The sequence below is a fragment of the Octodon degus genome, unplaced genomic scaffold (genome assembly GCF_000260255.1).
Source record: "Octodon degus isolate 3935 unplaced genomic scaffold, OctDeg1.0 scaffold00044, whole genome shotgun sequence".
Taxonomy (NCBI): domain Eukaryota; kingdom Metazoa; phylum Chordata; class Mammalia; order Rodentia; family Octodontidae; genus Octodon; species Octodon degus.
Window position 1 is genome coordinate 15059210 of NW_004524620.1, and position 15374 is coordinate 15074583.

The 15374-nt window shown below is 40.0% G+C and overlaps 1 protein-coding gene across 6 annotated transcripts in view; it reads left to right on the forward strand.

Moving 5' to 3' along the window:
• The window catches only part of Focad (focadhesin), a 379256-nt gene extending 364361 nt beyond the window's left edge, over window positions 1-14895 (forward strand). For all 6 annotated transcript variants that reach the window (XM_004631729.2, XM_023715838.1, XM_023715836.1 and 3 more), the window contains 7 exons: window positions 2538-2798; window positions 3789-3878; window positions 6871-7048; window positions 8773-8870; window positions 10379-10627; window positions 12407-12482; window positions 14505-14895. In XM_004631729.2, coding sequence (XP_004631786.1) covers window positions 2538-2798; window positions 3789-3878; window positions 6871-7048; window positions 8773-8870; window positions 10379-10627; window positions 12407-12482; window positions 14505-14578 — 1026 coding nt within the window. In that variant the 3' untranslated portion in view covers window positions 14579-14895. The remainder of the gene's footprint in view (window positions 1-2537; window positions 2799-3788; window positions 3879-6870; window positions 7049-8772; window positions 8871-10378; window positions 10628-12406; window positions 12483-14504) is intronic.
• The last annotated feature ends 479 nt before the right edge of the window (window positions 14896-15374 follow it).

The window sequence follows — 15374 nt, forward strand, 5'->3', positions numbered from 1 at the left end:
TGAAGGTAGGAAGAGCCTGTACAGACGTGAAGGTAGGAAGAGCCTGTACAGACGTGAAGGTAGCAAGTGTGCAATTTTGAGGATGTTTCAAGCTAGGACAAATGTATTCCATAATTTCACATGTTTGACAGCTGATTATAAATTAAATATTCTGCATCTTCAAATTCTCTTCACAATCTGACTTCCAGTTCTAGGTGGCTTTAATTCTCAAAAGTAGTGAAAAGACCTCCTGTTATTTCCGAGGCTTTGGATCTAGTCCCTTCCTACTTTTCATTGATTGTATGACTTTTTAGCCTCTTCTGCTGCTCTTCCTGTGCTTGCATTGTAGCAGCATGTCACTGAGCTCTGCCTCCCTCCTGTCTACTCCTCACCTTGTCACTGCAGGTGGCTTCCATCTACCTGCTGTTCACTGAGTTCTTGCCCTGCCCCTGGAACCAGGTGGCACTCGGGGGGTATTTACAGACATTAGATTTAATCTCTGCAACACTGGCAGGTCAATTTTTTAACTAACTTTTTTGAGATACAATTTTATCTTCCCTGGGCTGGGGAGACAGTGCAGCAGTCTACATGGCTGCCTGGCAAGCACAAGGTCCTGAATTTGATCCCTAGTACTGCGTGCCCTGCGGGCCCCCAAAATTGGGCATTGTGGCCCTCGCCTGTAATCCCAGCGCTGGGAACACTGAGGCGAAAGGATCACTACAAATCTGAACTGCATAGTGAGACCCTGTATCCAATAAATAAATTAAAAATAAACAGTCTTAAATTCCCTAAAAGCAACCATTGTAAGTAGAAACTTACAATGTGTTTTAGTACATTAAATGTTTCTGTCACCTCTGGGAACACTTGTATCACGTGTTCCTTTGTCTTCTCAGCCTGCGCTGGTCCCAGACCACCACTGATCTTCTGTCTACAATGTTGCCTTGTAAAATACAACTTGTATATAAATTTAAATCCCATATATAAGAAATTCTTTAGAGGAGAATCATACAAGACAAATTCTGTTGTATCTGGCTTATTTTACTTCTGAAAAATGCATTTTATTATTACCATTTTACATGTTGATAAACTGAGACTGGTGGAAGTCAGGCAACGTTTCCATAGCTCATAAATAAGAGTTCAAAATCTAGCTGGCCCCAGAGCCCATTTTGTTGGCTCTTGTTTGCTTTTGAACCAGGTATATCTTGAACAGACTGTTTTGTTGACCTTTGGAAATTTTTCTAGACTTCACTAAACTTTTTAGGTTTCTATACTTCTGCAGCAATTTGTCTTTGGTTATGGATCCTTCCTTTTACTTTTATTAGTTAAGAGGTTGTTTTAATTTTTTTTTTCTGATAAAATGCTCTGAGATGGCATATTTAAAATGAGCTTTTCAGAAAATTTATTTATTTCGGGGCCGGGGCGATGGTTTAGTGGAATAAGCACTTCTCTGGCAAGCGCAGTGGCCTGAGTTCAATCCCCGGTTCTGCAAAAAAAGAGAAAAGAAAAGAAAATTTATGTATTTCATGAGTTGGTTTTTTTTTTTTTTTTTTTTTTTTTTTTTTTTTTCTGGTGGAACTGGGGATTGAACTCAGATCCTTGCATTTACCAGTCACGCACTTATCCTACTGAGCCATCTCCCCAGCCCCTTGAGTTTTTTTTGAAAGTTACTGATTTTTTTTTTTGTGCCTGGAGTGGAACTCAGGACCTTGCACTTGCCAGACAGGTGCTTGTACCACTGAGCTACATCCCTGGTCCTAGGTTCCTTCTTTTAGGCATGCTGTCCTCCAGCATCATACTTCTAAGACTCGGAACCACAGTCTCTTAAAGTCTCTGTTGCTTAGCAGAACTGAGACTCACCACACCCCTCCTTGGAGAACTCTTGGTTGGTGCTCCTGCTCGGCTAGGGGTTCTTTTGGAGCAGTGGCACCAGCATGTCACTTCATGTTTCCTTAGCAGAACAAATTACTGATGTTAGATGCTCTGTTTAATTACTTTGCAGCAAATGAAGCTTTCATCTCTAGGAGCATTTCTTGCTGGAGAATGTGGCCTTTAAAAACTGAACAGCAATTGTTACGTACTTTTAGAAGGAGCATTTTATTCTCCCCTCTGAAAAGATCCTCGGCTGAAACTGTTTCACAGGTGGACTGGCAGGTGGCACTTACACACTGGTTGCCCTGGATCAGAAGTGACTGCAGCAGCCAGAATTACTCATGTTGGTGACCTGTTGGGCAGTGAAGCCATGGGGAAGTGAGGGGGAGCAGGGGACCTGACATTTTTCCTCTGGAGTCTGCCTGCAGGCTCTGGGCTAACAGCGTAGTGGTGGCCGCTTCAGACCCACAGAACCGTCTCTGTTCACACACCAGCCAAGTCAACCCAGCATCACTGAATAGTGGAGCATTCAGGTTTAGTTGCAGTGCTGGCTCTTTGCAATAAATGATTGAGTTTTGGGTTGCAGTTTGGACATAGTCTGAAAGGTTCACCATCACAGACCTAGAATTTTGAGCACTTCAAACCCATATGTGCTTGTTTATTCCTGATCTCTTCTGTTTTACTTCTAGTTGGATATCAAGAAGTACCTCCTGGAATCTGTTCCTGTCTGGATAAAACATGTTACCGATGAACAGATCCAGAGTTTTGTTGAAAACTTAATGGTGGCAGTTTTTACAGTAGGTTCCCCACTATACAATCCTGAGCTGTGTCCAAGTGCCTTACAGGGCCTGAGCCAGGCCATGAAACTGCCCAGCCCTGCCTGCCACCTCTGGAGTCTGCTCTTTGAAGCTACTGGGAAGATTTTTGACCTTCTGCCAAATAAGATTAGGGTAAGGAACAAAAATGGTTACATTCCTGACAGTTTACATTGGGCTTTTTAAAGGCCTTTTTGGCCTTTAAAAAAGTGGGAGGTGTATGTTTTTTAAAATGTGGGGGTGGAAGAGAGACTAGCAAGAAATAAGCATGCACTTCACTAGAAGTGCGTGTGTTTCCAAGATGTAAGCTGAGATTTAGTATTTAAAACAAAAATGCTGAACATGCTGAGAAGCAGGCTAACCAGTGCCATACCAGAGCACTTGCTATTGGGCCTTTTTACCCAGATCCCTGAGAAAAATCAACAAGCTCTGAAGTCTACACGTTGCAACTGGGGAGTCTTGGGGCATATTGTTCAATATGCTGTTTTGGGGCCAAGGAGATGGCTCAGTAGAATAAGTTCTTGCCTGGCAAGCACAGGGCCTGAGTTCAATCCCCAGTTCTGCAAAAAAAAAAAAAAAAAAAAAAAATGCTGTTTTTTTGTAGAATAGCTTACTACTAGCTTCCCCAACAGATATTTGAAATAAATTTTTCCAAAAAAGTTAAAAATCTCCTTGGAAGGGTAGACTTCAGAGAAAGAGAAAAAGTACAGGCCAACAAATGCCCAAAGCAGGCTGGGGAGATAGCTCAGTGGACTAAGTGCAGGGACCAGGGTTCAATCCCCAGCACCACAGGCTGCATTGGCCTTGTCCCCGGGCATGCTAAGCGGGCCACCAAGACCAAGTATGGTGGAGCACACCTGTAATCCCAGTGCTGGGGAGGCTGAAAACAGGAGGATCACTAGGAGTCTGAGCTGCATAGTGAAACCCTGTACCAAATACATTTAAAAAAAAAATGCCCAAAGCAATAGGTGAGAGGTTCTTAAAGAAAATTGGCTATATATTCAGGTTTGGTTAAAATTAAAATATCATTAAGGGCTGTTCAAGGTGATGATAATTTGTCAGAATGTTAGACTTATTCTTGTTTTATACTATACAATGATATGCTTGGGATTTTTCTTTTAACAGAGAAATTGTCTAGAGCTGTATATCCTCATGGCAAAATGCCTCTCCGAAATGACAGATGATGATGCTAACCGAGTTTCCCAGATTACTAAGGTAATAACAAAGCTCTCTCTCCTTCCGCCTCCTCTCTCTATAAATGAAAGCATTACAGTTGAAAAGGTGATTATTCTGTCCTTTTAACTAAAGCTACTTTATCTTCTTTTTTTTGGTACCAGAAATCAAACCCAGGGCCTCAGGCTTGCACTATGCCACTGAGCTACATCCCTGGCCCTAGCTTCGTATTTGTCACTAGTTAATTTCAGGAAATTCTGCTGTCATATTTGTATCTTTGTGCCCAATATTCTTCTTTGGGAATGCAGACGAGTAGTTGCAAAATAAGCACTGTTAGCCCTGGCACAGAGTAATTTATAAGAACCCCTTACCTAGTCAAAGGATGAATGAGCAACAAGTAGTGATTAATAAAGTTACTGTATTGTGTAAATATAAAACTTTTTTTAAGTTCGAGTTGCAGAGAGAGTGATTTTTTTTTTTTTTTAGCATCACTACAGCCCAACTGGCACAGTTATTTGAGTGCGACTTTGCATATAGCTTTTGCTGCAGCTCCTCACCTCGCACTCAAGTAGCTGGGGGACATCTTGCTACTTATGGTTATGGCAGATTTGCCTTATCAGCTCGACCCTTGAATTTCTGCATCATATAGCAGTAGCCTTCGTAGTGTAGGTCCAGATCAGTGGCACCAGTGCCATCTGGTAACTGATTACTCCACACTAACTGAATCAGAGCCTCTAGAGGTAGCACCTACGAGTCTGTTTTAAGTCTTCAGGTGAGGCTGGTGTGTGTGTACTAAGGTTGAGAGCCATTGCTGAGAGTATTTGGAATGTCAGTATTTGGGAGATTACTGTAGTATATTTTAAACAAAGTGTAGCAGTATAGGAAAGTGGTAAGAGATGGATTGCAAATATGAAATCCAGTTCTGCATTTTAGTAGCATGTGAACTTAGTTAAGCTTCATAACCCTTCTCTGCGTTAGCTTCCCCATCTATAAAAGGGAAATAATAGCAGCCCCTGCTTATTGTTCTTTGGAAAATTAAATGACTTAATCCATGTTAAGTGCATGAAATAGCTCAAGGACCTAGTAATTATTTATTATAATAATTACATTCATGTAACTAGGTACTATATATCCCATTATTGTATTAATGTAATATAGTAGGAAATAATGCCTATGATTTACCTCTTGGTACCTAGAGCTAAAAGTTGCTGTGTTGTTTGGTTTGCTAAGGTACTATTCAGAACATTGTTGTTGGAACATACTAAATTGCTTTCTGATGTCCCCAAAAGAATTAGTCTGCTTCACTGAGGCTAGAGTTTTCTATTTTTATTTCTGAAAAGATAGACATAAGAAAATTGTAGTGCTGAAGCATACAGACCCTCCAACTTTCGCCTGCAGTAGCTAGATGATCCTACCTCTGTGCTTCAGCTGCTTCACCTGAAAAAGAATAATAGTAACTTACTGCAGAGGGTTAGTGTGTGAGCTAAATGGTCAATACAACAGACCTCAAATGTTTCAGTCTCAGGGACACTTTAGTTTTTTAAAAAGTATTGGGGACTCTATAAAGAGTTTTTGCTTATGTGTATGTATGTTAATATATGCCTCATTAGAAATCAAAACTAAGAAAATATTTAAATATTTATTTTAAAATATTAACTCCATTATATTTTAACAGATATGATAAAAAATATTTCCCCAAAAATATATACACAAAGTAGAGAGAAAAGAACCATTGTTTAACATTTTTGTAGGTTTCTTTAATATCTGGTTCAGAAAACATCTGGATTGTTATGGCTGATTCTTCATTCCATTTGGTGTTACATGGTTTTCATAAAGTATGTGAAGGAATTTGGACCTCATACAGATATGTAGTTGGAGAGAGGAAAAGCATGTTAATAATTTCTTAAAGGTTATTTGCAATGTGGAATCCAAAAATCATGTCAATAAAAGTCATATACTTTTACCTATGCATGTTTGTATGTCATATGTTGGTCATTTGGAAAATGTTGGGTCACTAGGCTTTGACGATCTTCTAAATGTTGACTATACAATATAAAAAATCCTATTCATATCTCTACCAATCTTATTAGAAAAACCTTTTTCATATTAAGAACCTCATTGTAGCAGACACAGATTTTCTGAAAATCTAATTCTTGCTAAAAAGCTCAAATTTTTTCATTGGCAACAAATACTGTTAGAGATTTTCCTTGAAGCAACAGACTCAAGAGTTTTATTTTAGCTCACAACTAAATCTTGTGTTTTTCCTTGGGACAACCTTTGTTCGTGCATATATAGCAGAACAAATATCCTTTTGCATATTTCCCAGTTTGTCTCATAAAATATTAAAAAGCTGTATACTCAAGAGACAAGATTTAATGAAACTAATGTCTTACTGTTTACAAGGGTTTATTAAGTAGAACTGGCTTTTTAAAAATTTACAGATGCTTGTGAAAAATACAGTGAACACTAGTATAGTTTGGTGTGATTATAAAAATAATTTTGACCTCACAAAACCTTTGAAATGATCTTGGAGTCCCTGGAAATTTATGTACAGTATTTTGAGAACTGTTGGATTAATGTATGTTATTTGCTTAGAACAGAGTTCCACATAAGATAAGTACTATATTTGCTAGCTATCATCTTACTGTTATTTGCGTTTGCTTCCTAAATATTATCTATTATCTATTAACTCCTAAACACATTCAGATGTTTTGTGAAGAGACAGAAGGTGACATGACAACCCTTTATTGTATGTGCTTTTTATTTATTTATTTTTTTTTTTGCTGAACCGGGGATTGAACTCAGATCCTTGCATTTGCCAGTCAAGCGCTTATCCTACTGAGCCATCTCCCCGGCCCCTGTATGTGCATTTTAATATAGCACACAGGCAGATAAGGTCACATGCCACAGGAAGCGAGCAGTTTTGCCTTGGGAATAACAACACGCACTTCACTCTTTCTGTGTTGCCTTGCCCTGAGGTTGTGTAGCCACTTCGGTTAATTTGATAATGACTGAATGATTCGCTTTTCTGCAGAGCAACATGGAAAAGGCTGCCTTTGTCAAGCTGTACTTGGTCTCTCAAGGACGATTCCCCCTCATGACCCTGACGGACTTCCTCAGTGTTGCTGTGCAGCACAGTGAGAAAAAGACGCTGGCGTGGATGGTCATGCTCAGCTTATACCAGGCGCGGATCGTGAGCCATGCAAACACAGGTGAGGCCAACCTGGGCCAACATCAGGGGGAAGCAGTTGACTGTGATTCTTTCGCGTTTTCTCAACTTCAAAGCTAGTTTAGTGCTGCTCAGCACATTTGGGCCTTCTTACCCCAAATGAAGAGGACTTGGATGGAAATGAGCAGTTATAGCCCATAGTACCTACTTTTTGGATGTGGCAGTGAACTCTTTTAAGGGTTTTTATGTAGTATTTGGCCCCATAGAACCTCAAGAATGGGAAAAAAAAAATGCCTTATCTACCTATTTAACTCAGTTTCCCAAACATAAGATATAGATTAATTCTCTCTGATGAATTCATGAAAATTGTTTTTGGATTGTCATTTAATAAATAATTGAAATGAAACAACCAAATTGAACAGTTATTCTATAGGACCGTGGTGACGAACCTACAGCATATGTACTGCAGCAGGCTGTCATTACTAAAAGCTCTAAAAGGTTCGCCATCACTGCTGTAGGAGAGCTTCCCAAAGGGGAAAATGCCACAGTCTGGACAAGCTCCCTACATTCCCAAGCCTCTGGATCTGCCAGTGAGCCACGTGGTGCAATTCGTGGGCCTCTATGGGCCTCGTGCTGCAATGATCACAGGGAAGCAGAGCTGTTACCCCGGAGCTCCTTGGGTCTTTCGGGCATGTGATGACTCCACAGTACTGCATTCAGATTCTTAATGGACACAGGCTTTCATGGGTCAGATGTGGCTGAGGAGCCTTTGTGATCTAGCCAAGTTGCTTGTTTATGCACCTACTTGCCGATTATCTCTTGTGTCTATAGGGGTTGTGAGGGAAAACTGACAAACATAATATTCTATAAGACTACTTAAGAAACTTGTATTCTCATCTTTGACAGTTAAGACAGTTCTCATACCTGTGTTCATGCCTTCCTACTAAAAAATGAACCTGCACTGAGAAACTGATTTTTTTTTTTTTAATTTTAAACCTAAAAGATACTTTTCAGGAAGAAATCTAGCAGGTGTTGCTGAAATAATTTAATGCTGTCTTTGGTTCGAACTAACCAATTTTTTTTTAAACTAGCCAACTTTATATCTAATTTTAATTTTGTTTATTCTCTAAATTTTGTAAATCTTCCTGGAGAGTCTTTACTGTGCTGGGAATCCCCATTTTTAAAAAAAATTAAAAAGCACAGTATGAATAATGATGCTGATGTTTGTTCTCCAGTTACTCTACAATGGCTGGTTTTTATTTTTTTGTGTATCTTTGAGATAGGTTTTTCTGTAATTTTGGAATAAATTGGAAACAATTAAGCAAAGGAATTCTATAAAAACAATTACCCAAAATACTGGCTAGTTTGTATGCCATGTTTCTCCTAGTGTGTTTAACGTTGAGAGAGAAGCTCCAATACGGATTCAGTTTTTAAATTTATTTTTTATTAGTACATGTTTGCAGTACATGGCATTTGCACTCCTTGTAGGGAGCTGGTACGTGTGCATAGCACCTCTTAATTTTGTTTTTCTCATCCACTTCTCTTCTCCTCCCTCCTCCTTCCTCCAGTACTTGATCCCTTTCCTGTTTGAAAATACTATTGCCCTTGTGCTTACCAGGCAAGCACTTATTCCACTGAGCCATCTCCCCGGCCCCATTTAATGGAGTCTGCACCAGGTGTTCTACCTCAGTTAAGATAGTTATTGCTGATGTTTTACATTTCAAAGCAAAGTTATGATCTAATAAGAAAACACCCTTTTCATTTTAGGTGTGCTGAAGAGAATGGAGTGGCTACTGGAGCTGATGGGTTATATCAGAAATGTTGCTTACCAGTCAACTTCTGTCCAGAATGTGGAGCTCAAAGAGGTACCATCTAGAGGAGTAGTTCTTAGTGTCCTTAACAGAACTTACATTAAGAGGAGTGTGTTGCTGTGTGTTAGCTAACTCTCCATTTCTATAACAAATGCCTAATGTAATCAACCTATGAAGAGGAAAGGTTTGTTTCGGCTCCCAGGTTTGGAGGTTCTCATGCTCAGTGGATCCCATTGCCTTGAGCCTGTTAACACAGTCACACCATGGAAGGAATATATCACTGAGAAAACCAAAGAGAGGACAAAAAAAAGGGCGAGGGCCCATTGTACCTTTTGAGACAACCCCCCAAGGCTCCAAAAACTCCCACTGGGCCCTGCCTCCCAGTGTTTCACCAGCACCCAGTAACACAACTCTGGGGACCAAGCCTGTAACACATGGGCCATTGGGAGCAACTGTCAGGATTCAAATCATAGCATGCCACCTATAGCTTGTCTTTCCGCTTTCTGTTATCTTTGAGAAATGCTAGCAGTGACCCTTGCTGCCACAGGAAGTAGGTGTTCTTACCATGTTCGTGGAGACATCGGGGGCTGCCCCTTGCAGAACATGCTGTATGATAGGCAGAACCAAAAGGTGCCTTCTGGAGATGGAGCCCAAGGCCCTGTACTCTGAAGGTTCATCCCACACAGGATGTAGGAGAACCAGGTCTGGCCTCTGCTGCGGCCCATGTATGAAGATCCCTGAAGTGTGTGCAAACAAGCTTTGTGTGCCAGTACTTACCTCCATGTGTGCACATACTAAAAAAGTTCACACCAGACATACAGTATGGCCTGTGACTAAAAAAGGAAGAAGTTCTGGGACTGAATTTTGAAAAAAGAAAAGTTTAATAAGTAAAAGGAAGATGGTTCTTTCTCATTCCCATGTACTTGAATGAGCTGCTATATAATTTCAGTTTAAAAAATGTGTTTTATAAGTAAGTAAAATTGGCAGGATCTAGAATGCTCTTTGAAAATCTGCCCAGTTTTCCTGAAGAGTTGTATTATCTTTTTATTTTTAAAAAAATTTTAACTCATTGTAGTAGAATTGTAAGAGATTGTAAAATGTTTAAGTTAGCATAATCTACCCTTTTTTCTTTGGACTTCCTCTGTTTTTATTACCTTTCTCTTTTTACAAAAACCACAAAAGACATAGAGAACACAGATTAGCAGCAAGATGTATAATTTAAATCATAGTAATTTACCAACTCAGGGGAACTCTGATTACTAGTGTTCAGGTTATTTTTTTTAAATAAGTGTAGATTAGCCTAAAATCTAAATGGATGTGTAATGGATGGATAATGAAGCTGTTGGATCTCTTATCCTCACTCAAGAAGACCTTAAAAGCTTCCTAAAGCCTTCACAGGTCTCTTCATCAAGCGTGGAGTTTGCTGTTCAGTCCAGTCTTCCCTCAAGCATGGATGAAGGAGAAGATGCCCTTGCATCACGATGAGGACAGCTGTCTTTGGACACAGGTTAATTTGAATTGCTGAAATGTATGGTCTAATTTTGCTTCTGTTTCCCTTACAGGCCTTAGACTTCTTATTGCTGGTATTTGCTGCCGCCGTGGTGGCGTGGGCAGACCATGAGACCCCACTGCTTCTTGGCCTCAGTGCCAGTTGGTTACCATGGCATCAGAATGGCCTGTGTGGGCCAGCATCAGGCTTCCTTGGCCAGAGTGCAGTCCCCGGGGTCACTGTGCAGGAGGCTCTCACTCTCCTTCCCAATAGTATGCTGCTGCTGCTGCAGAAGGAGCCCTGGAAGGAACAGACCCAGAAGGTGAGGCTGGCCGCTACCTGCCTAGCAAGGCAGATGAGCTTTGTCTTGAGCAGTTCCTGCCATAGAGTTGTGAAACTTGAACCACACCACGGCCTCAGGCCTACAGCCTAAATATCTACTACATGCAGATTCTCAGAGCCTAAGACTAGCCGAGGCTCAGGTATTTGTCAGGCTCCTTGCCTGTGATAGGTGCCAAATGGAGTTTTTTAAGGCCCAGTATCTTTGCTCTTGCCCTCAGGAAAACCCAAAGTTTAGGAAATACCTTTTGGTTTTGTAACGCGAGGCCACGAGGCCGTGAGCAGAACCTGTGCGGATGCCATGCTTCCAGACTTCTCATTATGTGGCTTTGCCCTCTTTAATACTATTGATTGGAAGATTCTGTTTTAAATCCCAATTAATCAAAACTGGATTTTTCAAGAGGATGAAAGCATAAGACTTTTTATTGCTTATTCTTGAAAGCCAAGCATTAATCTTTAGAAACATTTCTGAACTGTGAACCCGCAGTTTAGCTCTGCATAACTCCATAGCATATCCCAAATAAATACTTTTCTCCTTTAAATCTGATAAGCATTGGTATTATTACCGCAAGTTTTATATTTTGTGTTTCATTTTATTTATTTATTTATTTACTTATTTATTTATTTATTTATTTATTTTTTGGCAGAACCAGGGATTGAACTCAGATCCTTGCGTTTGCCAGTCAAGCGCTTATCCTACTGAGCCATCTCCCCAGCCCCTTATGTTTCATTTTAAATCTATAAATTTAAACATGGTCTCCCTGCATGTTATTTCTGGACTGAGACACCATGTTTACTTCGGAGTATAGTGGAGGAAACATCTTACATCAGTGGTATTATTTGTAGTGCTTGATTTATCCACCTAGTAGGACATTATGAAATAAAAATTAAAAAGGAATATAAACAAACAGTTTTTAATCAAAGCAGGACATTAGGAATATTTTCCTTCTGTTTTGTTTTCTTCAACTCAGCTTCTCATTGTCTGTATGACTAATACCTATCACCAATGTTCTGTGGTTTTCAGTGAGCCAAGATAGGTAATATTCAATCATAGATGAAATTTCTTTATCTAATTCAACAATTTTGGCTGCATCTTGGGAAATTAGTCAAACTCATGAGTACATGAGTTTCTACCTCCTTTGTAGGATTTATTCACAGTTAACACTCTTGGCTCTACCTAAATTATTTAAGCCTCTTCTTTTGCATTTAGATTTCTATTTCATATTCATTTGGGCACAAACTCTTATTTATCTACAGACATTTATTTTGTTTTAGTAACAAGTAATTATGTTTATTGAGTTCTGTATTTTCTTCCCAGCCTAAGAATGTAGGCCCAAAGGCACATGGAACCAACACAATGCAAAGAAAGTCTATGGGGCTTTGGAGCCAGGTATACTTGGGCTCAAATCTTGGCTCTGCTATCATTGACAGTAAAGCTTGGCAAGGCTATAATCCTCTCTGGGCCTCTCAGAGTGATTAGAGATAATCACCCAGATGCCTTGGACCCTTATCTACTTGCTCTTAAAATCTGTTATAGATCTCATGGTAATAAGCAGGGGATGTTGTTTAGACTTTCAGAGGCCTTTTAGCTAAATGTGAGCTTTGCTCATGCCTTGTGCTCATTCCATTTCATCTTTACCTCCCAGCCGAGGTAGGAGTTAAAGATGCTGTAATTTTGCACATGGATACAAGTGCAAAGGACCGATGGATCTCACACTGACAGTAGGATTTTCTTCACTGACATTGTTCATTTTCACTCTAGTTCATTGATTGGCTGTTCAACATCATGGAAAGTCCTCAAGAAGCTCTCTCAATCAAGTCCAAGGATCTTTTAAAAGGTATTACTTCATGCCATGTCCAGGTTGGATGGAAAGCATCCATTGTTGGTGATGCAGACAGGCATATGGCATTATCCTCGTCCCTGAAAGGTTCAGCGTGGCTTAGCTCAGTAATCTGGAGTGGCCACTGACGGGCGTTCTGAGTGAGAAAAGGGGTTTAAAAGGTGATTCCAGTGCTCTTAAATTTAATTTTGACTTTAAAAGTTCTAAAGTATTTTATTATAATGGCAAAATAATTATTTTCATGAAAATTAGGAAAATTCAGAGAAGTAAAAGAATGGGAATGAGAAATCATTTCATTTTCCAAAGACAATTTTGATCATTTCTGCAGAAGTATTCATATTGCATGAGCATTGTTTTAAATATTTATAATCATATACAGGTGATAAAATATGCATAGACAATTTGAATACTGCCTTTTTATTTTAACCTTTTAAAGCATCTAAACCTGCTATTGTATTGACTTCATAAGTGGTATTAATGACTACATAGTATTTTGCAAAACTAGGCATTTCCCATACTATCAGGCATTTAGATAGTTTTTATATCTTTATTCTTTCCTGTTGACTTTGTTCTACAACAATGACTGTAGAATACTCAAACATAAAAGATCACCTGAAAATTATGTAGACTGTTTTACTCAAATCTGAGGAGCTGTTTGGGCATTGGCATTGTAGCCTGGGGTAGCTTCTGCTTGTCATCCATGACATGGGGTCTGGAGCCAGTGGCTGTTGGTGTCCCCAGCACAGTGTAGGTGGTGCCCTGCAAGGTCTGGCTCATGTTGGCAGCTCTGTAGTCTATCTGGCCAGCCTACATTCCTAGTATGGCTCATATTTTAGCTAAAGTGTGGCACGTTGTTTTGGTTACAAACAAGCAAGAATGCAATGGTTCTAGTCCTTCTCCCTCTCTCCAGTGGAGAGAGAAAGCATCTAGATGACAGAACAGTGCTCCACGTGAGCTCTGTGAGCCTCTGGAATGTGATCCATCCCTACTGAATTAGGTCTTCCTTTGTTCACTGGCCTCAGGCATTTGGAATAATTTTTAATGATCATGGGTCCATAATGCTATCAGTTGCTCTAAACACATACTCTCTTAGGTTACAAAATGAACAACTGCTGCCAATGAGAACAGCATGCATTTGGTTCAAGGAAGTACACGTTCACTTGATTATACAGTCATGAACTTCTTAGAGTCACACATAATTGCTGTGAAACTCTGAATTTCATGATATTTTAAGTTCACATTATATTTTAAATTATGTCACATTTAAGTAATATCTCAATATGTTTATATTAATATTCTAAGATGAGATGTACAATTACCTAAAGGAACCACACAGCCTAATGGATCCTTGAGAGGAGTGATGACACATCACAAAAGGATAGATTTCTGAGTGCGTGCCCAAATATATTTTAGCACAGTCATATTTGCTCCAAGCACATAAACTCAGCCTTTTTATGGGCTTGAGCTTTTTTGGGGGGTTGGGAGGGAGCGTTGTTTGTGATTTCAAGACAGGGTCTTGCTATATAGTTCAGACTGGCTTGGAGCTCACTATATAGCCCAGATGACCCTCCTGCCTCAGCCTCCCAAGTGCACCACCATACCTGGCTTGGGCTTGTTTTTTGCTTTGACTGGAATTAAACATTTAATAGAGATAATTATATGTATATAGAAAGGAGCACACATCGTAAGCAGATTTTTACCAAGAAAATACATCCATGTAATCAACACTCACATCAAAAAGACAAACATCAGCAGCAATCCAGAAGGGCCAGTTTCAATTTTGAAATCTGCAAAAATTGCCAATAACTGTACGGTAACATAAAAAACAAGCAAACAAACCCCCAAACCTTTAAAATAGTTTTTTGCTGTTAAAATTCCTCCAAGTCTTGATGGGAATTTTAGCCTGAAAGATTAGCAAGTGAGGAAAACCCAACTCTGTTCTGACACCTTTTCGATCCCAGCAGCCCTGTCAGGTGCATTGCCAGCAGATACAGCAACCCACTGCTTTCTGTCCTCCAGCTACCCTGCTATCCTTGAGAGCACTCCCAGAGTTCAGGAAGAAGGCCGTGTGGACCAGAGCATACGGCTGGTGAGTAGCTGCTCAGGACCCTGCAGTGTTCTCAGCTGAAGGAGGCCAATCTCAGAAATGGAAGAAATGTTTTGGAACTCCTGTCTGGGATTGCTGTGGTATTGATCCTGCATTAAGGGTCATGAAAAGATGACCATATTCCTGACAGTGTGGCACTGGCATTGCCAGGGAGAGGGGGCATTTCTTTGGGATCCTGGTAAGTTGAGCCTGAAACAGCAGCATAAGTTTTCTTTTCTGCCCGAGTTCAATGTGAAGATATTCTTTGCAGAAACTTGGCTGTATCATCTTGTCTTCCTTAGATTCTAGTAAAATAATCTTGTGGATTTTGTGCATGTGACTTTTATTTGTTTTAAGGCAAGTGGGAAGGTTTTACCAACAAAAGCAAACTAGTGTTTACATCTATTTTCTGACATCTCTAAAAAGATACTCATTGACTCAAAGAGGTGAGTTTTATTCCTACTGATAAAACTCTTTCGGAACTACGGTACACATTTCACCTAGTATTATTGTCAGAATCATTATGGATGGCTATAATTTTCTTATCTATCTATGTATTTAGTACAGGGTTTCACTGTACACTCAGACTTGTAGTGATCCTCCTGTTTTCAGCCTCTCCAGCTCTAAGATTACAGGCATGGGCCACCATACCCAGCCTCCGCACGCCCTGGGAGTGGGGCCAGTGCGGCATGGGACCAGGGATCAAACCCTGGTCCTTGTGCTTTGCCAAAGCAGGCACTCAGTCTGCCGAGTTATCTCACCGGCCCTCTCTGTTCTTTTAAATGCAAGTAAAAGTTGTCCAA